Below are 26,586 nucleotides of genomic sequence, written 5' to 3'. Positions count from 1 at the left end.
ATTTCAGACCATAGAGTGTTTCCAATCAGTAAGTAGGATACACACGGAGGCACCCTGCTGCTTCTCTGGCAAAGAAAAAAAAAACAAGCCTGCAATGAATTTTTAAAAAATCTGCATAAAAGTGTACATGACTTTTTATCCTTTCCCTAAACTATGCATTTTGGTTTTTTTTTTAAGGTTTCGGGACTGCAGAGGGCTTCAGTATGTTGTTACCTCTCAAATGGAAGAAGTAAGAAAGTGCCAGAAACAAGTCAGAGATGCAGTGAAGAACTTGGAAGGTCCGCCATCTCAAGAAGTTATTCACACTGCATCAATATGTCATCTTAGAGTTGGCCGGCTGCCACTCCACATGTATGTACTTTTCATTATATACATGTATCACTAATTTTAGGTATTAGACAAATGTATGTAATCAAAGCCTTTCAAGTATCCGTTTTCAATTTTACCCTAAACTGTATTCAGAAATACATTTGCTAATTATACACTGACAAAAAATACAACTGACAGGCTCCATGTGGAGGGCGAACGATTAATTCTATAGAAATGACATCCTGAAAGCAGTAGTACACTACAAAGTATGTGTTTTGAAAAGAACTTTTACATATACAAGCAGTCCCCAGGCTACATACAGGGAGTTTTTTTTGTCCTGGTGACTATTGGATTTTAATAATTTTGAGCTGTCATAGGAATGAGCATTAACTTTTCTGCATACTCTTCTGCCATTTTCAACCTGGGGCCAAAGTTCAGTATATAACTAACATCCAGAGAGCATCACAGAGGTCACAGGAAGCATAGAGGACCATCTGTAACTAAGGGTGGTCTGTATTTTGGGTGTTTTTAAAGAGAACCTGCCACCAGGGTCACCCCCCAATAAAAAAATCCCACAGTACATTTTAGACGTCTTCATACATGTTCCACTGATCTTTCTATCCATGGGACTAGAGCCACCATTCTTCAATAAAAGACTTATCGATTCCTTCTGTTCCAGTCAAGGAGGCAGGGAGTTGCAGTATATAGTCTATATACCCCACCTCCCTACTTGTGCTTACACTGCAAGCTCCACCTCCATTATGAATGAGAGACATGACTCTGAATACAACTCCTAAGGAGAGCATGAGGTTTATTTCCCTTCATATAGCCAGATCTCTCACAGCCCCCACCTTTCTGAGGGAGTGGTTATAATGATGTAGCAGTGTTGAGTCATACACAGCACAATTAACTTAAGTTATGGAAGAAATTTACATCCTGGTGTAACACTCTCCTCTGGTGTCGTATGTGATATTAAATATCTAACTCTAAAAACTACTTGCAATAACTTCTGCCTGCACATTAAGTAAAATTCAGGCCTTATCTTCCAGAGAACCATTTCTTTGCATCCCAGACAAAAATTTGATCCCCTGCTCCTTCCAAAAGTCATCTCTTACTTCCATCGAAGTGAGGAAATAATTTTACCATCTTTCTGTGATAATCCCACCTCGGAGAAGGAGAAAGAATGTAACACCTTAGATGTTAGGTGTCTTATCACCTAATTAGACACTACCCATACAGGCAGTAAAGACTACTATCTGCCAATATAGCTTGCCAGGAATAGCAAAGGCAAGAAAGCATCTAAGTCAGTAATAGCTAGGTGGATAAAGTCCACGATTAAAACCTGCTATAACTATAAAAAAAACTATTACCTGAAAATCTAAGGGCTCACTCCACTAGATCTATATCCTCGTCCTGGGCTGAGGAAAGTGGAGCTTTTTTAGATTTGTTGGGTGGCTACGTGGTCAACCCTTCTTCCTTTACCAAGCACTACCAGCTAGAAATTGCTAGTTCTGGAGAACTGGCCTTCAGCAGGAAAATTCTCCAGGCCGTGATCCCATCCAAAATTAATAATCTGGTATATTTCCACGTGGGGCCATCATGGGCAATGTGATGGAAACATAAAATTAGACTTAACTGTAGTTCAGTTTACATAAGACAACCATGACAGCCCCTGATTATTTCCTGCCCAAAATTTTTTCTTGGTGATGGTTTTTCAGCTTTTTAATTCTTCCTGGTGGTTCTTTGGTAGTCACTGGTAAGGGATTGCTAGGGAGGAGCAACCTCCAGGTGGGGCCATCATGCTGAATTTATGAAAACCAAATTACCTGCAAGTCTTATTAAATTTTTTCTGTTTTGAAAGTGTTTGACAAAAATCTTTCTCATCATTGGTGAAGTGGGCAGAGACTTCTCTCTTCCTGTATATTCCCTCAAGCAGAGTCCGATTCACTCTTCCCACGTATCCCATGATACCTTCTGTTCACTCATTAAGCAATTTAGTGCAAATCCAGTGATATTCCAAGTAAATCCACTGAAAACTGTCAAATGACCTCCCCCTCCTTTCTCCTCTGTGAGCAGGGAGCAGCAAGCTTCTCCCCATGTTTGAGTCCATACAGTTGTCAACACAGCCAGGGGAAGCAGCTACTTTAGGACTGTGCTACACTGAGGGGTATAGAAAAAAAACTGCTGGATATAGGTAACAAACATAATGGACAAAGTTGTTCTGCATCCCAAGAGCTACTGATTTGTGAAAAGAAAAAAATGTAATATTTTATATATAGTGGAGCAGATTTTCCTATCTTTAGTAATATTTAAACAGTATGGGGCACATTTACTAAGGGTCCGCAGACCGCATTTCCGTAATTTTCGTTCCCTGACTTTTACGATTTTGCACCGCATTTAACTGGGGGTTTTGGTGCACGTAATAGGATTTTGGCTCAATTGAGCCAACTTTCATACGACACAAATTGGGGGCGTGGCCATCGGACAACCCAACTGATTCGGACCAAGCGCGGGATTTAACATTCAAAATTGTGTCGCAAGCCATGCACTCAAATACCCCGGGAAGAAGAAGGTGAACTCCGACGGACCTGAGTGTGGAAGAGACACATGTAGGAAATTGGACACGCGATATCAGTGAATCACGGCAGCTCCGAATCCTCGTCGGACAATGCACCTCAGGGATCGCGACAGGACGGATAAGTAAATGTGCCCCAATGTATTTAAGCTATCAAATTGTCTAAAACCCATAATGGATGTTGTGCAAAGCATGTCCTCTAATCAAGTCTGAATTGTGACAACTTTAGCTCAGTGTATGTTGTATACAAGAAGTTTGTCTCTCGAAGTAAAGCATGCTAATTATTTAATGGTTATTGTTATTACACTATTTTTGCATATACTATATACACAGTTAGTGCTATTTTCAGAGCCTGCTGCTGGTGATGCTGCTGACTCATTGCTTTACCTGTCTTATGTCTGCTGTGTGAAGAGTACCATAATGTAGTAGCGCACTTCTAACAGCGGGTGTCTGATGTTCCCTCTCTTCACAGCTGCGTCTTTTGTAAAGCTGATGAATTATTCACGGATTATGAGTCAAAACTCTTCTCTCATACGTAAGTAGCTACCTCACTTCAAAGATTATTGTCTGTGACAAGTCCAATGCTGAGAAGCTTAGAATTGAAAATTAGTTTAGTTGTTTATAGTAATAATATTCTTTTATTGTTTTGTTGAAATGAAGCTGTAAGTTTAAGTACATGATTTATATGTTAATAATGCAGAATATTTTACAGCAACACTGGAATGTCTTTTCTTTGTGTTTCTATACATCAAATGTGTCAGAGAAAGTTCGTTTAGGAAGTATGTTTGCAGACCATAATTTTTTAGAAATAAAAATTATGTATAAACAAATTATCATTAGATAACATGTAAGTGCAGAATAATTTTATTGCCATCCCTGTCTATTAACTTTCAGGGTTAAAGGTCAAACTGCGATTTTTGAAGAGATGATTGAAGAAGAAAATGGATTGGTAGATGATCGTTTGCCTAAAACGAGCCGAGGTCTGTGGGCAGCCAGCGAATTGGAACGATCTTTGAAAGCAATACTATCCTTTGCCAGAAGTCACCGAATGGACCCCTGGCTAACAGATGAAGGGGCGTGCTTCATGGAGCTATTTGAGGCCTGGAAAAAAGAATATAAGGTAAGGTTTTCTTATTTTATTTAGATGCTGTAAAAACCTGTTTATGTCTCATGTAAAAAGCTGTAGTCCAGGTAGTCTAGATTGGAAGGCACTATATAAATTATTATTTATTTATTATTTTGATTTGTATAGCGACGGAATTTAATGGCGCTATATAAATAAAGATTATTATTATTTAAAATACAGCATGATGAGCCAGAAGGCTACGGGGGCGGTTTCTTTAAATCTATAAATAAATGCCCCTTGTTTATCATGTTAAATTTGATGTTAGATTTTCTTAAACAATACACATACATACATATGGTAGTCATCCTATAATTTGAGTTAGAGAATTATTTATGTGTAAAATATCAATATATTTCCTCAGGGATCAATAAAGCTTTATTGTATTGTGCTAAACACAGGATTTGCTAAGTTGCTATAAATAAATACAACAAAACTCATTGTAATTAATCACAAATTGGAGCTTAAATGATTTGTCTTTATGATTTACAAAATTCTATGGGTTTTCTAAAGTAAGTGGCGTTATCTCCATGAACCCTCAGTTCTCAGTAACAGCTCCTTCTCATGTTCTGCTCCCCATTATAATCTAACAGACTGTCCTGCTGTGTTAACATAGCAATGATGTGTGTAACTGTCATCACTGCATATTGCCTCACTGAGATGGCATCTCACCCTAGCACTGGCTATGCTGGATGTGTCAAATAGTTTACACCCAGTTGAATATTAATTATATTTATTACTTTTACTTTCTCAACTCGCAGTGAGCTGCTACAGACAATTTTCCCCCTTTATTGTGCTTTACGATGACTTGGACAGTCTTCCCCTACAGATTTTCCTTACTGTTTTCTTTGAAGCTGCTGTCCTCCTACACCATGATGCCAACTGCTCTGGATTATTTTCTCCCACACTTTATTGTGAGTTGGCTAAACAATGAGTATGAGTGGGCATTCATGAGAGGACCAGGGAGTGACTAGATGTCCTGTTAATAAAGCAAGCTGTATCAGAATGTACAGTTGCTTGCTTGAGATATCCAATCCTGTAAAAGCTGTATATCCTCGCTGACTTGGCTTGGCAAAAAAGCAATAAATATCTGTACTAATTTAAAATCCTTTTATTTAAACCAGTGCTGCCTTCAAGCATGGTTGCATTGCAATTTAGGTTTAAGAAAAAGAATTCCAATTACACTGTGTTCCAAATATATGCAAATATAATTTTCTCATATTTTCCAAAATTACCTGAATTACAGTAATTGTAATTTTCCATTTATCAACTATTCGAGTATAATTGAAATGTTTTGAACAAACTGGCTATGATAACAGTATATTATAAAAATATATATTATTAATAAATTATTATTCACAGCAGACTTTTCAACCTTTTCATTTTTATTAAGAAAAAAAATGGTCATTTGTGACATCATAAGAATTAGCAGGTTATTACAAACTGAAATCAAACAGTTTTCAAGTAAAAAAATTATTCTAGGTGATGTTACATTTGCACATAGGACCCCTTGTTCGGAAGAAGATGCTGAACTCTCTTGTCCATTGAATTTGTCAGTTTTTGGATGGTTTCTGCTTCAATTGTTTTGCATGAGGACAGAAGTCACTCTTCATGTATTGTATGGCCCACTGGAGCTGTTTTTGCTTGTGTGCAGTGGATAGAGGAGGTCGACAGGATGGCTTGCAAACCTCTGAACGACCCTCCATCTTGTTGTTTGGGGGACGTTGAAGGCACCAGCAGATTCAAAAACTTCTGCTATGAAAAGGAATTTTTGCAGCTGCTCTTTTAACCTGACATAATTGCCTGTTGGAAAGAGTCCTCAGTTTTCCCTTATCAGCACGAACACTTGTGTGCTGTGAATCAGCTACATACTTCTTGATGTGCGATCACAATGAAGTGTCTTGGCATTGTTGATTGTAGTCATGCCTTGACCTAAGAACCAAAACTGGGGCAGAGGGGGGACACTAGAACTAGAGGGGGGAGAGGGGAACTAGAGCTGAGGAAGCAGGGGGGACTAGAACTAAGGGGGGAGAGGGGAACTAGAACTGGGGCCTGCAGGGGGGACTAGAAATGGGGGCAGGAGGGGAGGGGGAAGAGAACTGGGGGCAGGGGCAGCAGGGGGAAGACTAGAACTTGGGGCAGAGAGGGGGAACAAGAACTGGGGGAAGTAGGGGGGCTAAAAATGGGGACAGGAGGGTTGAGGGGAATAGAACTTGGGGGCAGTGGGGGGTTGACTAGAACTGGGGTTGCAGGGGGGCACTAGAACTACGGGGGGGTTTGGACCAGAACTGGAGGCTGCAGGTGGAACTAGAACTGGGGGCAGGGGGGGAGGGTGATAGAACTGGGGGAAGAAGGGAGGGGGGAATAGAACTGGGAGGCAGTATTATCGTAGTCATATTCTTGTACATAGGGGGCAGTATTTTAGTTATGTTCGTGTACATAGGAGCAGTATTACAGTAGGTATATTGTTGTACATAGGGGGCGGTATTATATAATTGCCATATAAATTTCATATGGACTGGGTGACCATGGGATAGCTTAATTAGGGGTTTAGACAGAATACAAAACATAATCAGACAACAGTTGCCTTTGACCAATTGGTACTTTACATGCCAGCTCACCAGAGACCCCCCCCTTACTAGAGCTGTGTGTTATTTTGACTGGTGTGGCTGGAGTACTGGATCTCCGTTTTTGTTATTGCAATATATGGAACTCTATGTTAAATTTTGACTGCTAAGGCCCCTTTCATACTGATGTTGTGGGGACTTGTATCCAGCTGCAAATTTGCCATCCCAATAGATGCCTTGTGAACCTGGCCGCAGTATGGTGCACACACACATGTACCACCGTACAGTACAGTGCACAGGGAAAAAAATAGAGCGTGCTCTATCTTTTCCGGTGTCTATGGCTGAGCGCCATCCCTCGCTATGCGGAGGGGAGACCAACATGCAGCTGTATGCTCACCCAGGCTATGTCCAGGCGGCCATATGGCAGTGGGGAAAAAGGCCTTACTTTGTAGTTTTTTTGGTTTTTTTTTGTTTTTTAGTTGTTTTTTTTTAATGTGTTGCTGTGCCTCATCTCTTTTACTAAATGGCTTTTGGTTGAAAATCCCTGAGAAACATCCCTATGAGCATTTCTATTCTCTGAGTCTTGTGTTGAATCTGATAATGTAATCTAGATCCTTCTGCATCTACTGCAAGTGTTTATCTGCCTTATCACTTCTACACAGCTTTTATACGTTTGACCTTGTTATACAGCATGAAAAATTCTTTAATAAAAATGTAATATTCTGAGGTTTTCTATATTGTCAACTCACCATCTGAGGACTAAATTGCCTGGTACTTGTTAATTCTCACTGCTAACCTATTCATCTCCATGGGGAAACGTTCACCCTTCCAGGGATATAGGGACACCCTCCTTCTACTTGTTGCATAATCGGTTAGTCTTTGAACTCTTTGTAAAGTTATTTGAAATTTAGATAAAATGCATATCTATGTAAACTGAATTATGAAATTATGACCAAACTTTGAATAGTGTATTTGAATAGTGCATTTTGAAAACTTTTTCAATTTCTGGTGTACATTTTTGCTCTTATGTTGCCTACATACACCTACACACTGGATTTTCCATTTTACCATGATCATTTCTTCCCATTCAGACTCTGAATTTACTTCAAAGATGTCACGTACAAGGTGTTAAGGCATATAATGAGCATGTGTGGTTCTAACATGCTGGGCTTGTTACACAAATGTAAAGTCTATAGCTGCCAGTGAACATGAGTAAAACGTGTCATTACAGTGAATACAAAATGTATTATGCATGCACCCACTTTCAATATAATCAGAGGGAAGAAAAGCAAATGGAGGAGTGCGACTGCATCTGAACTTTTGCATCTGTTATTTTCGGCATTAATGGAACACCAATTATTGTAAACAAAGAAAAATGTTTTTTTTTAATTATCTCTAAAGTGCCTCAGAATGGTTTATGTAAATATGTTTAGATAATCTACATTTTTGGTTTATCTTAAAAACCTTTTTATTTAAGGCTTCTAATAATTTTCTGTTCTTTTTACTCTTTTTACTTTTACTATGGTGGAATAAAAACTTTCTCCATTTGAATTTCTGCAGTGCTTCTTCGTGTTCTTGTTTACTATTGTTCTGTTCTTTTTAGTTACTACATGAGTACTGGATGGTCTTACGTAACCACGTGTCTGCTATTGATGAGATTTCCATGGCAACCCAGCGCCTCCGGGTTCGGCTTCCCGATGAACCTAAGCCCAATCCTCCTGTTCTTCACATCATTGAACCTCATGAGGTTAGTTTATACCTCAAATACAGTTACTTCCAACAAGCAAGACCGAAATAACACTGAGGTGTACCAACTTGCGGTTTTTAGCAGTTTTGTGATATGGCAAAGTGAGTGACATGTAAATTTAAGAAAAAAAGAGTAGTGCTCACGTCATATGGAACAGATGATGGTTGCTGAAACCTACCTTTAGCATCCAGAAAGCTGAAGAGTAAACAAATGATTAAAGAGAGTTCTGCAACACCACACCTTATAATACTAATATTTTATACTCAAATATATAGGTACCTAAAAAAAAGCACCTCTCTATATTCATAAGTAATGAAAAAGCTGGTCATTGTGAGTTTTACTTTCATTTCAATCCTGTTATTCATTATTTCATTATATCTACTAGAATGTCTGCATTTTCTCTTAGATAACTTAAGGAGTTATGTCATTGTATTTGTAGGTTGAGCAGAATCGTGTAAAGTTGCTTAACGACAAAGCTGTTGCCAAGTCACAGTTACAGAAAAAATTGGGCCAGCTCCTTTATCTGACAAATTTAGAAAAGGTATTTATGAGTAACAGTATCAGGCAGTTTCTATCAGCAATTATGTGTAAGTATAAATTTGTCATATGATCACTGAGATTTATGTAATATACTACGTTAATTTCCATTAGTACTGTTCTGAGAACTAATGGTTGAACCATAATCGTGTCTCTATTATTTTATTTGTGTAATCGTGTTCATTTCAGCAGAATATACTAAGCCAAATCGAGTAACATTATTATGACTTTCTTTTGGGGAAAACAAGTATTTTCTTCTTTTCTAGTCTCAGGATAAAACCAGTGGAGGAGTAAATCCAGAGCCTTGTCCAATATGTTCTAGAAATCTAGGAAAACAGGTAATTTATGACCTTGTTTACATTTTTATTTCTTACAGTTGGAGCACAAGATTTCATAAAATGCATACTATACTAATCTTATAGCAAAGTTCCAGAAATGTTGATATGTAAAGTGAAGCCTCCTGTCTATTACCTCATCAGTCAGACATTACTGATCATAAAATGGCTGCAGATTGAGGGACATGTGATATCTATCTGCCCATGAACAATCGGGTACATTTTAGGGTTGAACAAAAATATTTTTATAGATAAAATGTAAAAATGTCCACTCCGTTTTGTTTTGTTTTTGAGAAACAATTAAAAAGGGTTAACAGACTTCCGAAATGCTGATTTCAAACGTTTGAGACCTTAACCTAATAAAATGTTGTTAATAGTGGGGGTTTATAGTACATAAACCTCTAAAAGTCACTTCCTAAATAAATTGGTCACCAAAAAATATAGCTTTTTTTCAAATCTCTAAATTTTGAGAACTTTCTACTAAAACTATAAACCTTCTAAGAACTTTAAAAAATAGCCAAACGTAAAAAAAAAAATCTGGTAATATAAAAATTTGTGGTAGGACTTTTTGTCAAAAGAAAATTGGAAACTTCATGTTTTTCTTAAATTGTTGAATTTTTACCCCAAGAAATCCTAGCCGATCAGTGAAATTCTACTTTTACATCATCTACAATGTGTCATGAGAAAATAATCTCAAAATCACATAGATAAGTGTTGAAAAGTTATTACTACAGGAAGAGAGACTGTTCATAAGACTCATATAGATACATAAGACACTGATCCTGAAGTGTGCCACATTTATACACAAGCTATCTGCATGGGTTATGTGCAATTAGGATGTAAGTAGCCCATGAAGTGATTAATGTATATGTGTTATCAGAATCATCTCTAAAGGGAAACATGGCACTCCATACTGTACACTGTGTAGCTAAGGTGAGAAACACAGATTCTTATCTTGCCTTATTGCATTATGCAGTACAAACACAATGTCGCTGTTGGTGTGGTATAAGCCTTAGTCTTATTTCTATCGGCACCACAGGTCACAACAAAATTTGCGGTTAAAAGCATCTAAAAGAACTATCCACTTAATGAGTAGGAGAGATTTTGATGATATTGTAAATAAGCAGCACCATACAGCGTACAGGCGGTCCCCTACTTAAAGGACACCTGTCATCAGGTCTGTGTCACTTGTCCTGACTTGAATATGATAATGACTCATTGGACATCTCACGGGTCATTTGCATACAGCTTTAGGACCTCTTTGCTTACGGTTACAGGTATATAGAGGGACAATGAAGGGATAGGGGAAATGCTTTCGAATGGCAGCTTATGAAAATATATTTAGTTTAGGGGGATTCTTTTTAAGGAAACCTGAATTACAGACAACACTGAGTTAAAGACGGACCGCCCTGCCCACTGTAACCTCTGGTGAATCTCTCTGGATGCTTTACTCTAGTCCCCGGCTGCAATGATCATCTGCAAAGTGTCTGCAATGCAACTTTATTAATAATCATTGGTTCCAGTACAGCAAAAAATTTTGAAACTCCAATTGTCACTGGGGAAAATTTTTTTGTCTGGATCTACAATTACAAAATATTCAGTTTCGACTTGCATACAATTTCAACTTAAGAACGAACCTATGGATCCTTTATTGTATGTAACCTGTGGATTGCCTGTACACTCAGGCCCTTTATTCTGCCAATGGGCTTCAATAGGGTTCTTCTACTCTATTTCTTTCGTTTATCAGCTTTACTTTGCTAAAAATATAAAAAGGCTGGACTTCAGTATAGTCATTTGTAATTGCTGTGAATGCAGAGTATAAAACTCAATGAACTCATATTTAGAGGAATAAGAGTGTTGGGCCAAGAGGGTTATGTGCAAAATTGGAAACAGTCATTATTTTGTTTTTTTGCATCATTATCATTATTATTATTATACTTTTTATTGTTTTCTAGTGGGCAGTGCTTACTTGTGGCCATTGCTTCTGCAATGAATGTGTAGCAATCATCGTCGAACAGTATAGTGTTGGCACAAGAAAAAGCTCCATTAAATGTGCTATATGTAGACAGACAACTTCACACAAAGAAATCTCTTATGTGTTCACTACTGAGGCTTCAAATGAAGAGAAGGACATTCCAGTGAAGGTAACATAATATATTGTTGTTTTTCTCTCAAGGAAACTAGTTATTAATTCACCATGCATTTTTACAGGTGCCATGGGTCAATCTATATCAAAAGGGAGAATGAGAAAATATTCATAACATAAAAATGTCACTCCTGTAGATGTGCAGCTAAATCATAAATAATTGTCTGCACCTCAGCTTATCCACGACTTATGACCATAGACTCTATAAGCTAGAGACAAGTGGGTTGTGTCATGTTATATCTTTATCTAACACCAAAACGGAGGGTGTAGCACAGCCAAAGTATGTGCGAGCCAATGCATAAGATCCAATATCAAACCAAACAAAAGAAAAAGAATGCATCAAAAGGCTCATGGGATCATGCAAAAACATAAATCAAATTTTATTAGTACATGACAGACAATTCACAACGCTGATTAAAAACATTAAAAACACATAATATACAGACATACAGTATGGAAACTAAATGAAAGTTTGCAGAAGTATAACTCCCATTATGTATTGTCAGTTTGATTCCTTGTCATTAAGTTTGATTATATTGCGTTCTGAAATGCATGGCATTGAAGCAGTTGTCCTGCCAATCCGTGCATGCATATTCTTGAATAGTGATTGTAAAACTATAGAGCATAGTAATATATCAGGTAAATTATATTATAATTTAAAACCTGATCCTAGATGTAATCGGCGTCCAGTGCATTTCCTATAATGTTCAATTCAGTAATCACACTGGTTTCTATAGCTACATGCTTTTTTGTCTAGTTTCCACGTTTTAAATAAACAGGAAAGCTTTTATATTCCTTTACAGAGTACCTAAAAACCATCAATAGTTGTAGCTATAGCAACTAGAGAAGGAGTCTGGAGTGGCAGACAGCATTTAAGTTATAGATTTTAAAGGAAATCTACCATCAAAATCAAGCATGATAACCCCAGGGACACTTACTCATATATTCATGCACAGTGACTGTGTTAATGTTATTATATTATTTATCAAAATTAAAGGTCTATGGGGGTGTTACCAGAGCCCCCCCAATACTGTCTGCACAGGCTGTTACACTGTCTCGCCCTCTTCCTGCTCTCTCAGCACATCCCCGGGCCATATGCCTGCTGTAAGCTCGGGACAGAGAATACACATGGTGGTAGAGGAGAAAGTGCTCATGCTCAGTGAATCTGCAGCACAGAGGGGCTATGGTAATGCCCCCCAGACTCCTTCATACTTGTTGGCATAATTTAAAAAGTTGATTTCAGAAAGGAGGCAGCCATGCGTAAAAAATATTCAAAAAACACGTTCTTTCTTTCTCAGTTCTTCCTGTGTGCTATAGCAGTCATAGTACCGCAATCTCTTCTCTATAAATACCTTGCAATCCATGCCTGATGAAGATCTTATTTGTTAAAGACCGAAAGTTGCATAGGATGGAAAGTTAGAGGATGTCTAGGAGCATAGCACAGAGGAATCGGGAAATGTCTGCTCAGCTAGTGCCCACCAACAGAGATGAATTTTGAAGTCAAATTTCAAATTAAGGGATTAAAAATCAATTTTATTATGTTAGCAACACTAAGGGATTAAGATTTGAGGACTTTTCATTTATAGGAAAACTTCTTTTAAAGGTGTATTCCCACGAAGACAGGATTCTTAAATATATTCAGGATAACAAAGTAACACATTATCTAACTCACTGTTATTAACAAAAATGTAGCATGTCACAGAGGTAATTCCTACCTGCCTCCATCAGTCCTGGTGTACACAATTTTTGTTGCCCCTGGATCTGACCCCCAATCTCCTTCTGACTATGGTCAGGCATGGCAGATTTTTCTTATGAATAGGTTTTCCTGTTTGCTGCCTGCAGCGTTACCCCCCAACCTTGAATTCCAAGACGAGCTCACACAGACACAGACACTCCAATGACCATTCCCTCCCGGCAAGCAGCATCAGGAAGAGACTAAATCTACAAGCTGCAGGCAAATAAAAGGGTAGATAAACCCTGTACCCTGTAAAATGTGTTGTGCATGTCATATGTACTACAGGCGGTCCCCTACTCAAGAACACTCGACTTACATACGACCCCTAGTTAAAACGGACCTCTGGATATTGGTAATTTATTGTACTTTAGTCCTAGGCTAACGTGATTAGCTGTAACAGTTATCACAGGTGTCTGTAATGAAGCTTTAGTGTTAATATTGATTCTTATGACAACCCAACATTTTTAAAACCCAATTGTCACAGAGACCAAAAAAGTTCTGGCTGGGATTACAATGATAAAATATACAGTTCCGACTTACATACAAATTCAACTTAAGAACAAACCTACAGACCCTATCTTGTATGTAACCCGGGTACTGCCTGTACTTTAATTTATTTGTCTCTGAATGTTTCATTGAAGCAAAATAAGTATTTTTGATGGCCACCTTCCAATACAATGTATTGGATTTTAACTAGCAAAATAAATAAGTGGTCTTTTGGGAAGATTTTTTTCTGCAATTAATGTAACTATCTATCTTCTCTCCATTGTATTCAATTTTCAAGGGGAGTCATTCTACAAAAGTTGAAGCAGTTGTCAGAACTCTTATGAAAATACAATCTTTGGATCCAAGTGCAAAATCTTTGGTCTTCTCAACAGTAAGTGTCTGTGCTTAAAGGGAACTAGCTACCACATTTTCCTTCATAGCCCTAGAAATAAACGTAATCCCTTCTTTTAACTAAAAATTGTTTCCCTCACATCCCCATTAATCAACTCTATATTATATCAGAGGGGGGCATGGCCTGCTCAGCAGGCCCCTGCCTTCTACTCCTCCCCATGTTCCATAACTCTTCTCAGTATGTCATGTGACATTTGCAACATCTATCCCATGTATGTATCTGATCAAATGAAATCACAAAAGCCTCCATAGACCTTTACTTCTCCACATCCTCCATTGAGGCATGCCGTGATTTCATGCGATAAGATACATACATAAGGTAACAGGACCTTATATGATGTCATCTTGGCCACATGACTTTATGTGCCAAATGATGTAACAGAACTTTATCACAGCAGAATATCGTAGCACTTAGATTTATCAATCAGGAACAAGGAGGCAGGGCAATGCAAGTAAAATGAATCAATTAGGGATAAGGCAACGTCTTTTGATCACAGTTCTTAATGACGTTTATTTTGGGTGGATTAATTTGAATTACATGTTCTCTTTAAAGCTAAAGAAAAATTTGTCAATATGACAGACTGTATCACATGGTCTCCTCTAAGTTAATCACTTGAAACAGAAGAGAGCAGATACTTTGAAAATGAACCAAATTAGTAGGCATAACATCCAGTGCAGCGGAAGCTTTAATATTATTACTCAATACTAAATTGTAAAGCATCATATTAGGGCATGTGGTTTTGCTTTTATCTTTCAGGGTTCGGTCACACGTTGCATTTAAAAATGCATTGCAACAGCTGAAGAGAGATTTGCCTAATTAAACAGCTGTAAACACTTGTGTTAACACAGCCGTTAACACTGTGTTAATGCATTTGTTTGTTAACATAATGTTAACACTTGTATTAACACAAGTGTTAACATTTGCTTTTTGCAAACACAATTGTTAACAGCTGTCTAATTAGGCAAATCTCTCTTCAGCTGTTGCAGTGCATTTTTAAACGCATGCAGTAAACGCGACCGCACCCTCAATGGATGATGATAGTTGTTATGGTGCAGTTGTGGATTTTATTAATAATATATCTAGGGGAAAACAATCAAGTGATTACAATGTGTCTTAAGGTGAGAGACTTTCTTAACTATTAAAGGGGTCACTATCTGTTCATTTTTTATTAAATATGGGGGACATGATATTAAGCAAATTAGTAATAATTCGCTCAGCAGCCTTAAGAATTTTTTTTTTTTCGTACAAAACATTCAAATCTTTTAAAATGAATTAAACATAATAATATCTATATAAATGTGGTATAGATATTTTGGAATGAAAAATGAAATTACAGGTGTAAATAAAGAGCCTGCAAATGATTCCCCAATTTCACCACATTTTCCTGCTTCCCAGTACAAAACAATAATATTAAATACAGTCACTGGAAAATACAATTTGTTTATAAAAAATGTTTGAAGGCGGGGAGCAAAAAACAAACTCAAAAACAAAAGGGCCAAGTCGTTAAAGGAAATCTACCACTAAAATTAAGCTAAATTAAACTACACATACTCACCTTCTTCTCTACGCCTCAATCCCAGAGCTGGTCTTCTTTAATCTTCTTCTTTTTTAAAAAATTTGCATAAAGTGGCCAGCCCCCTTAAAGGGGTTTTCCCACGAAGAACAGTTAGGCTCTATCCTGTGCATAGGGCTTAACTTGCTGATCAGTGTGGGTCTGAGACCCCTGCAGATCATGAAAACGATCGACCGGCCCCTTGCCGCTCCTCAGACTAATGGAGCAGACAGCCGTGCATGACCGTTCTGCTCCATTGATCACTATGGAGCAGACGGAGATCGGTGAGCGTAGTACTTAGCAATTTCCATCAGCACAGGATAGGGCCTAATTTTTCTTTGTGGGAAAACCCCTTTAAGTCCACTTTTGGTGAGCTAGATGTTACAACAAAAAAGCTGAGAAGCCATCCTTCATTTATTTCAATAGGAGACAGTAATGGGTTTTTCTGCCTGCAGACAAAACTCTATGCTCTGTGTGCATTATAGGAAAAATCTTCATCTCCGTCCTCTATTCCTTCTCTTCCTTGTTCTTTGGATATCCTGGGAATGTTTAACTTGTAAATTTAACTTATTTGTATATCATTTCTCTTCAGTGGCAAGATGTATTGGATATTATTGCCAAAGCTTTGCAAGACAATGGTATGGTGTTCTCCCAGATCAATGGGATACAAAGATTTCAGGTGAGGAAGGTTTCTCATTGCATTGTAGTGAGACATAAACCCAAGCGCTTCTGCACAAAAGAAAAATGTCTGCTGCCGATAAGGTTATAAGAGCTGGTCACAATCCAAGGTTATATGAAATTATAGGTGTAAATACAGAGCCCACAAGGAAATGGCACAAATGATTGTTTCACCAATTTCACTACATTTTCCAGCTTCTCATTACAAACACTGATCAGTTAAACTGGTCAGCCACATGCTATCTGTTCAGAAAACGGAAGGCACCCAGCCAGTTTTAACTCTCATGGACATCTGCCCTAAGAGTAGAAGTACAGTATTCAATGTTTTAGAATGACTTCATGTTGAATAGAAGATTATTTTACACAATTTAAGTGACATTTAATTTTTTAAACTGAAACACATTGAAGCATTACTTTTAATTTCAAATTAACCAAATCTGTGTTTCCTCCTAACCAGGAAAATCTGTCAGCGTTTAAGTATGATCCCAAGATTAACATTTTACTTCTTCCATTACACACGGGATCCAATGGGCTGAATATTATTGAGGCTACAAATGTGTTGTTGGTAGAACCTATTTTAAACCCAGCACATGAACTTCAGGCAATTGGTCGTGTGCACAGAATTGGCCAGAAAAAGTAGGTTCTTAGGTTTTTTTTTTTAATATATTGGACTTCCATTAACTTTTACTGTCGGTCTCATTTAATGTCTTTTGAAATAGAACAATGTCAATGGAATACATACGTTACGTTTAGTTATGTTTTAGGACTTTAAAATACCAGTCAACACTTTACAGACACATATCTTCATACAACACCAGCGATCGCAGGTGTTAACCATTTACTCTTTGCATAGGCGCCGCCATCTTGGATCGGGTTATCGCTGCGGGTGGCATCATCGGGGAGCGATGATCCATTCCCATGAGAGCATAGAGTCTGTATGAGACTCCAGGACCTGTCATCCGGCAGATTCTATAACAGTGTGCCAGAGGAACAGTATTATAGATCCATAGCAAATTCTCCACATATTGCAATACTGTACTTTTTCAGTATATAGTAGGATCGATCAGACCCCAAGGGTTAATGGAAAATGGCGCCCAAAATGTACAAAACACCACTTTTTCACCATTTTGCAACAGCAAACATTTAATAAAAAGCGATCAAAAGGTTCCAAAGAAGGTCCAAAAAATCTTTTACAATTTCATTGCATGTGGTATTTTTTTCCAACTACCAAGTGACCGGCATTGAATATGAAATGGCATCACTGGAAGTACAATTTATGTGGCAGAAAAAAAGCCCTCATCCAGCTTTGTAAACAGAAAAACAAAAAAATTAAGTATTTTTAAAGACAAAAAATGTTTACATTGCTACCACTTTGGGGATTGTACAACCTTTTGATTACTTTTTTATTATGTTTTTTGCTGTTGTAAAATGGTGAAGAGTGACGTTTTAGACACTTTGTTGCTGTGTTCCATAACAGGGTTCACCAACGGCAATAACCTGTTTTATAGGTTCATATATCGGGACTTTTGGGACGCGGCAATAGCTAACATGTTTTATGATTTTTATTTTTTTTTAAATGTATTAGTTATACAAAAACAGTGTGATTTTGAATTTTTAGGTTTTATTAGAGAATTTGCTAACAGTGTGCCAGAGGCACTATAATCTGCCCAATGAAGGGTCCTGGAGTTTCATACAGACTCCAGGCTGCCATAGAAACAGATCATACAAAACCCAAGTAGTAGGCGGCAGGTAAATGGTTGACAACCGCAATCTGTGCATAATGTGATAATGCAGCCAATACCATGTACGCTGGGGGCTTAGCCCGTGAGCCCCATTCAGACATCCTAAACGCGTTATGGCATACATGTACATCATAATGCATTAAGTGGTTAAATTAAATGTGAATGTCCATTTAAAGAAATGATATAGATAGGTTACCACAATGTAAAATATAAAATTTGATAACCACTTTTAGTTTGTGTTAAATGTTTGAGGATGCTTGGGTTATTTCAATACAAGACCCAATAGGTGCAGATGAGTGGCTTAATGAGGAAACACCCACAGAATGTTCTCATTGGCCAAGAGTCATCACATGATCACAGCTCCTTTTGGCACATGACGCATGTGATGTCTCACTGACAATTGGGATGGCTAGGCCACTTGTTACGGCGCTCATTGATGCTCAATATTGTGAGCTTGTTGTTATAGCTAGTTTTCTAGAATTTTTTTTATGCAAACATATTGACAAACATATTGCTTTTACAATATTTGATTTTATGTAACAAAAAGTTCAAAAATGTAAAAAGACTATAGATTTATTGTTTTAAAAAAAACACATTTGTCCCTCTATTTCAGAGCTACCATTGTTCATAAATTTCTGATTAAAGCAACAATTGAAGAAAGAATGCAAGCGATGTTAAAGACCGTTGACAGGAGGTATTTGGAATTCTGTTCTGTATAAATAAGTCAGAATTGTGAAATAACAACCAAGTCTCTACGTTCATGGTACATTAATGCAATTTTTAGTGTAGTTATTTTATGTATAAGAGGTGAAGTTTGTGGCTTAAAGACAACATTTCACTACCTTCATCATGCATAAATCCTTGTATCCTTTAGAGGGAACCTGTCATCAGGAGCCCTTTTTCAAGCTCCCCTATGTCCTCCTAGAGAATAGTGTGCACATTGCCAAAGTTTTTTTTTTTTTATAATAAAGCCTGGTTTTTCCAATAAAAAGAAAAGTTAGGTGAAAGTCCACCTTTCTCTCTGCAGAGCAGTGTCCCATGGGAGTGGCTAGTGAGATGCAGTTGCCCTCTCCTCCACCCATAATACCCATATCCCTCCTATTTGAAATAAACGTATGATAAAGTGGGGGGAGCTTTCACTGGCCATGGGACTAGGGAAAAAATTAGGGAGAAAGGTACTTTCATCAAACTTCTTTTCAGGAAAAGAGAGTTCTATTATAAGAACACAATGAAATGTGCACTGATGGCGTTATTATTATTTTTTCAGCACCCAGTTTTAAATGATGGGTTGTCCATGGGTGAAACAGACAACTAGCCTCTGCCCATCTGTCATATGAGATCCAAAACTAAAGCTACTGATTGCTTGATAATTCCAACTAAACCAGAATCAGTAGAGCAGCTGTTAATACATGCAAAGAATTGGGGTTGATAGTGAAAGGTCCAATTTAAAGGTTAATTCAAACAAAGCTTGAGATGCGAAGCGTCAAAAATCCTAATTGCGGGATCAAAAATGTAAAAAATCCCACCATTGTGGGATCTCCTGATCTAGGTTAGTATGTAAGTTTATTTTTTTATAGACTTTAAAAAGGTCTATGTAAGACCCTAAACCACAGGTCCATAAGGACCTCTAGTTGGTTTACAGTCCCAAATTGACCTGATAGGCCTTCTATCTGTCACCAGGGACCTCATTTTCACAAAAAACAGGTTGCAAAAGCCCATTACAGCTGCATTGCATTCTGCTTTCTCTAAGCATTTGCTTTACAATATAATTGTGTGTTATAACTCGCCTTGCACCCTGACAGAATCCTCTGTGTAGTCCCAGGGGTTGTACTTTGGTTTGGATGCATTTCAAAAAACAACATGTGACTTGTCTGTGCTGCAGACTGCTCAGCTCTCAGCCTCCACCTGTGTGCTCCTGTACAGCTCCTCCCTATCCCACTGATTGTCAGATCTCCAGGCTGTGAGCTCTGTGAAGGAAGAGGAAGGAGGAGCTGTACAGGAACACAAAGGTGGGGGGTGGGGGGCAAGAGCTGAGCAGTCTGCAGTACAAAGTCACATGTTGTTTTTTGAAATGCATCCAAACCAAAGCCCAATCCCTAGGACTGCACAGAGCATTGTGTCAGCTGCAAGGTAAGTTATAACACACAATTTTATTGTAATGCAAATGTTGAGAAAAAAAAAGAAAGGCAGATTTGCACTGCAGCAGTAATGGGCTTCTGTAACCTGTCATTAGTGAAAATTAGGTCCCTGGTGACATGTTCCCTTTAAAATGTACAAATGGACAGTACAGGAATATTTCTTTTTAAGCCAAGACAAGGGGGCATCCTCTACGCCTAGAGGAGAGATGGTTCTACCATAACCACAGACTGGGATTTTTACTATAAGAGTAGTGAGACTGTGGATATGTTGTGATAACTGAGAATTTTTACGTATTGACAGTCCTGTATACTTTTCTAGAGAGAAAAACATCAAAGCTTTTGGGAACAAAACATTTTGTTAATTTGATTTTGATTCAGTGGGTTATTCTGACTGTTCTAACTGCCATATTCAGGGAAGGAATTATTACCAAATTTTGTCCACTTAGCATTAACCATGTAGTTTTTATTTTTTCCTTCCTCTGCATCGGCACTGTATGATTTATAGATTAGACATGATGGACCTGCATCTTATCTGCTATGACAATAAGAAAAAAGCCAAACAATGATATGAGAAATAAGTAATTGACTGTTACATGTAGTAATCTCATATGGAGTATATAGTTGCTTATAGCCTTGATGATCAATATGTGAAAAATGTATTTTTAATACTTACATTTTATTTTGAGTAATTATGTATCCAAAGATTACATCATAAATGTATGATCAGTGTCAAAATATCATGAGAACAGGGGACCTGCTTATTGATTTTTGTATCAGTGATTTTCCATACACTTAAATTGAAAGTAGAAGCCCTCTGTCATTGCATACACTGTAATAAAGAGTTCTGCAAATTTAAATTTGTTAAAAAATGCAAGGACTGTGAATCCACAAGAATATGAAGATGGACAAGTCCAATGGTGGGATCTGCACTTACCAGTAGTTATAAAATATATATATACAGAGATGTGTGTGATATTTCAGTTGTTTTTTTCTTCTGTGTCCTTTTTCAATGTTAAACCATTTTTACCAAGATTATTTCAATGGCATTCTTGTTTGGTTTTCAGTCATTCAAGTACTTCAATGAAACAATCTGAAGCCTCTGTCCTGACTGTAGCAGACCTTGCTGACCTGTTTACAGAGGAGAGAGAAATCGAAGAGCTCTAAAAAAAAAAAAGTCATCAGCCACCAAGGGACATTCCCTGAACAGAGCACCTTTAGTATCTCTTTATTAGTATGCACATATATCTACCAGAGATTGAGCTGTAGCTTTGTTCTCTGGACATACACTCACTGGCCACTTTATTAGGTACACCATGCTAGTAACGGGTTGGACCCCCTTTTGCCTTCAGAACTGCCTCAATTCTTCATGTCATAGATTCAACAATGTCCCGTTCCACCACATCCCAAAGATGCTCTATTGGATTGAGATCTGGTGACTGTGGAGGCCACTTGAGTACAGTGAACTCATTGTCATGTTCAAGAAACCAGTCTGCGATAATTCCAGCTTTATGACATGGCGCATTATCCTGCTGAAAGTAGCCATCAGATGTTGGGTACATTGTGGTCATAAAGGGATGGACATGGTCAGCAACAATACTCAGGTAGGCTGTGTCGTTTCAATGATGCTCAATTGGTACCAAGGGGCCCAAAGAGTGCCAAGAAAATATTTCCCACACCATGACACCACCACCACAAGCCTGAACCGTTGATCAAGGCAGGATGTATCCATGCTTTCATGTTGTTGACGCCAAATTCTGACCCTACCATCCGAATGTCGCAGCAGAAATCGAGACTCATCAGACCAGGCAACGTTCTTCTAATCTTCTACTGTCCAATTTCGATGAGCTTGTGCAAATTGTAGCCTCAGTTTCCTGTTCTTAGCTGAAAGGAGTGGCACCCGGTGTGGTCTTATGCTGCTGTAGCCCATCTGCCTCAAAGTTCGACGTACTGTGCGTTCAGAGATGCTCTTCTGCCTACCTTGGTTGTAATGGGTGGCAATTTGAGTCACTGTTGCCTTTCTATCAGCTCGAACCAGTCTGCCCATTCTCCTCTGACCTCTGGCATCAACAAGGCATTTCCGCCCACAGAACTGCCGCTCACTGGATGTTTTTTCTTTTTCGGACCATTCTCTGTAAACCCTAGAGATGGTTGTGCGTGAAAATCCCAGTAGATCAGCAGTTTCTGAAATACTCAGACCAGCCCTTCTGGCACCAACAACCATGCCACGTTCAAAGGCACTCAAATCACCTTTCTTCCCCATACTGATGCTCGGTTTGAACTGCAGGAGATTGCCTTGACCATGTCTACATGCCTAAATGCACTGAGTTGCCGCCATGTGATTGGCTGATTAGAAATTAAGTGTTAACGAGCAGTTGGACAGGTGTACCTAATAAAGTGGCCGGTGAGTGTATGAGATCTAGTCTTTTTCTTATGTTTGTACTGGTGAATTGTTAACATACTTAATCTTTTAGCAATGTTTTCTATTATGTGGACTGTAAGCCTGCATTGCACATTTAAAGGAGTATTCCAAGAATAAGCATCATTCATATACAAAACGGTCCTTAAAATATAAGCTAATATGTAATTGCTTGTTATTTAAAATTTTGCTCCCCGTAGCAGAAAAATCCTGTGGACATACACTATAATGAAGAATTAAATTGGTACTGGTCCTTTAATCAGCCCATTGATTTTCTTCGTGTGGAACAGACACAAAACAGAAGATTATTTCATCTAAAAATATTTTTTCTCAATTTAATCTCACAGGTCAATCAAAAGACCACTGCCCTAAGACTACACCAAAAACCGTACACCAAAAAATGGTTACTGAGTTTTGGACCAAAATTTATTAAATAAAGTTTTTTTTAAAAAAAATATATAAATACAGACAGTTTTTTATTGAATGCTTAGAAAATGATACATTTAATATGAAAGGAATAACAATGAGGGTTTTCACACACAAAAACAAAAATATGCATTGCCTGGGTATCTTTATAGCTCCTATTATTTTTTAACTGTTCTTTCTTTATACATAATTTATCCATTTACAGATTTACTATAATATGTATTGCACTAGTCCCTGTTATTATCTTTGCACTATCCCTTTAAAGTTATTCCCTAAAAACACCATATTGATTTTATATAGAAATATCTTAACATCTGTAGGAACACTTACTTGCCTGACCTGTAAGTGTTCCTAAGTGTCTGAAAATGGAGACCCGGCATCCACTGAACACCCTCGACGCACGTTTTGCCTTTCGGTTCGTCAGGAGGACGAACTAGTGATCACCACTAGTTTGGCTGTAGTCGGTTTATTGCAGTGCATCCAGTATGGCCAGTGTTGTGGTGAGATACATCTCAGTGAAGTTATGTGCAGTGATGGCAGTTACACATCATTACTATGGTAACAGAGCAAGACAGACTTTTAAATCATCACTAGGAGCAGAGCATGAGATGGAGGAGGAGTTAATGAAAACTAAAGGATCATGAGACTTGTAGTTTCCCCTTCATCACAAAGGCACCACCAGAGAAATAGAGATCCGTCCTCCAGGGACAGGAAACCTGAGCATAAAAAGAGGCTCCTCCTATCCCTCCTTAGGCTTGTCCCTGCAGTGTCTCACGTACTCTTTAATAAGGAGGAGTGTGGGACATTGTGAGTCTAGTTCTCCGAGTTGCAGGATTGGCTTACTTACATTGGTTTACTTACAAGGTGGGCCGAATGGCCTGCTTGCAGCGCCTCCCTGCTGAGATGTGTGAGGGTCACTTCCCTCGGAACAGGCGACCCGGCCCGTCCTCCTGCGGAGGCCTCCACTTGGGTGGCAGTTGCCGCTTCCAAAGGGCGGCACTTCCAATATAAGTAGTTATTTCAAGTCACGACCCAAAGTAAGCTGAGGACACGCTCACTGGCTTCTTGGCAGGCTATTTAAACAAGAGAGCAGACTGGGGAGTGCTGTTCTCAGTGATTTGCAGTTTATCATGGCTAACAAGCGTGACCTCCATGAGACGCCAGCCCCGGTAACTCTACTGGAGAGCGGTGACTAATGTGTTCTTTCTGTATTCATTCTTGATGTGAGTTGTTTCTGAATATCTTGGGGAGAAGAGGTGCCTAAGAAAGCGACTCGTAAGCCTAAGTAAATGGAGAGTTTGTGGTCATAAACTGCCTGCTGGTTATGAAAAGGCCACTTGTAATAGCTGTATTGGCAAAATTTTAACTGAAGAATCCTCCATTTGGATTAAATCACTAAGAAATGTAGTTAGGAAGTTCAAAAGGCCAAGGAGGTGACCATTTCTAGCCCATTTCCTCTCACACCGGAACTGCCTGGTACCTCAGCAGTATATATCACACAGAGGTCAGGGTTGGAGGAGGAAGGAACCGCTTGTGTTAGTGAATCTGCCTTGTTGATCTCAAAAACAGAGCATGCAGGGCATCCTTTATTTAGCATTGATGACTCTGATCACCTTCTCAAACTCGTCAGAATCACCATGGTTATTGAGAATAAGAGGGAATCTAGATCTATCCTGGATATCATGTTTGAGGGGTGGAAAGAGAGAAATAAACCGGTCTTTCCTCTTCATGAAACAGTAACCTCTTTAATACAGAAGGAATGGAATTTTCCAAACATAAAATCATATATTGCCACATCAGTTAAGAGGAAATACCCGTTTGACACAGACGTTTCCAGCTCCTGGGGTTCAGCTCCTAAGATGGATGCATCTGTGGCCAAGGTGCTCCGCAGTTCATCCCATCCCTTTGAAAATATGGGTTTCCTTACGGATCCCATGGATAAGAAGATGGAAAGTTTCTTTAAGAAATCAAGGGACAGGAAAAGGTCCTTAGACCAGCCACATTTAAGGTTCAGGTTTCTGCATTGGGGGCCCTGTTTGACCATGAATTATCTAGGTATCCCTGGATTTCTAAATTTATTAGAGCCACAGGTTGAATCCGGTCCACCATTAGAAATAGAGTGTCACCATGGGATTTATCCTTGGCACTTGGGGCTCTGTCAGGTCCCCCATTTGAACCCTTGGATAGTGTTTCCATCAAGCTCCTCACTTTCAAAACAGTTTAACTTACAGCCATTACTTCAGCTAGAAGAGTAGGCGTGATAGCAGCTCTGTCATGTAGGTCTTCATACTGTAAGATCTTAGATGACAGGGTTATTCTAAGACTAGATCCGAGGTTTTTCCCTAAGGTAGTATCCGACTTTTATAGGTCTCAGGACATCACCCTTCCCTCATTCTGTAGCAATCCCAAAACAGAGAAGGAAAGATCTTTTCATTGTCTTAATGTAAGAGGTATTGTTCAATATATGAATACTACTTCAGCCTGGAGAAAATATGATAGTTTTTTTGTTTTCTTTTCAGGAAAGAATAAGGGGAATAAGGCATCCTCTATGTCTATTGCTAGATTAAGATCAAGATCATTGATTCAGAAATGAAATTTCTGAAGTTCCCATTTTGGACGGCATCCATGCCCATTCAACTTGAGCCTTAACTAGATCGTGGGCCGAGTTTAGGGATGCCCCACTGAAACATATTTGCTGAATCACTATAGGGTGGATGTGATGGGGGTACTCTTCTCTATCATTTGAGAGAAAGGTCTTGTCCTTCATTGTCCCCCCCTAAGAGTCTCTTTTTTGTTCTCTTTAATTCTCTCTGGTGGTGCCGTTGTGATGAAGGGGAAAACAATAAATTACTCTTACGGGTAATGTTGTTAACTCGAGTCATGACGGCACCTGGTGTTGGCTTCACAGGTGTCGTAGAAAAAAAAAATATGTATATATACATATCTTATTTATAGCATATATATATATATATATATATATATATATATATATATATATATATATATAATGATTAAGAAGATATGTATACACTCACCGGCCACTTTATTAGGTACACCATGCTAGTGACGGGTTGGATCCCCTTTTGCCTTCAGAACTGCCTCAATTCTTCGTGGCATAGATTCAACAAGGTGCTGGAAGCATTCCTCAGAGATTTTGGTCCATATTGACATGATGGCATCACACAGTTGCCACAGATTTGTCGGCTGCACATCCATGATGCGAATCTCCCGCGAATCTCCCACATCCCAAAGATGCTCTATTGGATTGAGATCTGGTGACTGTGGAGGCCATTTGAGTACAGTGAACTCATTGTCATGTTCAAGAAACCAGTCTGAGATGATTCCAGTTTTATGACATGGAGCATTATCCTGCTGAAAGTAGCCATCAGATGTTGGGTACATTGTGGTCATAAAGGGATGGACATGGTCAGCAACAATACTCAGGTAGGCTGTGGCGTTGCAACGATGCTCAATTGGTACCAAGGGGCCCAAAGAGTGCCAAGAAAATATTCCCCACACCATGACACCACCACCACCAGCCTGAACCGTTGATACAAGGCAGGATGGATCCATGCTTTTATGTTGTTGACGCCAAATTCTGACCCTATGATCCGAATGTCGCAGCAGAAATCGAGACTCATCAGACCAGGCAACGTTTTTCC

At 38.6% G+C, this 26,586-nt stretch overlaps 1 protein-coding gene across 3 annotated transcripts in view; it reads left to right on the top strand.

Moving 5' to 3' along the window:
* Positions 1-22,961, top strand: part of SHPRH (SNF2 histone linker PHD RING helicase) — an 80,765-nt gene extending 57,804 nt beyond the window's left edge. For all 3 annotated transcript variants that reach the window (XM_072140915.1, XM_072140914.1, XM_072140916.1), the window contains 12 exons: positions 178-351; positions 3,357-3,419; positions 3,779-4,004; positions 8,178-8,321; positions 8,761-8,862; positions 9,125-9,196; positions 11,149-11,337; positions 13,859-13,951; positions 16,117-16,203; positions 16,660-16,838; positions 18,558-18,638; positions 21,147-22,961. In XM_072140915.1, coding sequence (XP_071997016.1) covers positions 178-351; positions 3,357-3,419; positions 3,779-4,004; positions 8,178-8,321; positions 8,761-8,862; positions 9,125-9,196; positions 11,149-11,337; positions 13,859-13,951; positions 16,117-16,203; positions 16,660-16,838; positions 18,558-18,638; positions 21,147-21,246 — 1,510 coding nt within the window. In that variant the 3' untranslated portion in view covers positions 21,247-22,961. The remainder of the gene's footprint in view (positions 1-177; positions 352-3,356; positions 3,420-3,778; positions 4,005-8,177; positions 8,322-8,760; positions 8,863-9,124; positions 9,197-11,148; positions 11,338-13,858; positions 13,952-16,116; positions 16,204-16,659; positions 16,839-18,557; positions 18,639-21,146) is intronic.
* The last annotated feature ends 3,625 nt before the right edge of the window (positions 22,962-26,586 follow it).

Source organism: Engystomops pustulosus, chromosome 3, assembly GCF_040894005.1.
Source record: "Engystomops pustulosus chromosome 3, aEngPut4.maternal, whole genome shotgun sequence".
Lineage (NCBI taxonomy): Eukaryota > Metazoa > Chordata > Amphibia > Anura > Leptodactylidae > Engystomops > Engystomops pustulosus.
This window is presented reverse-complemented; position numbering and strand designations above follow the sequence as displayed.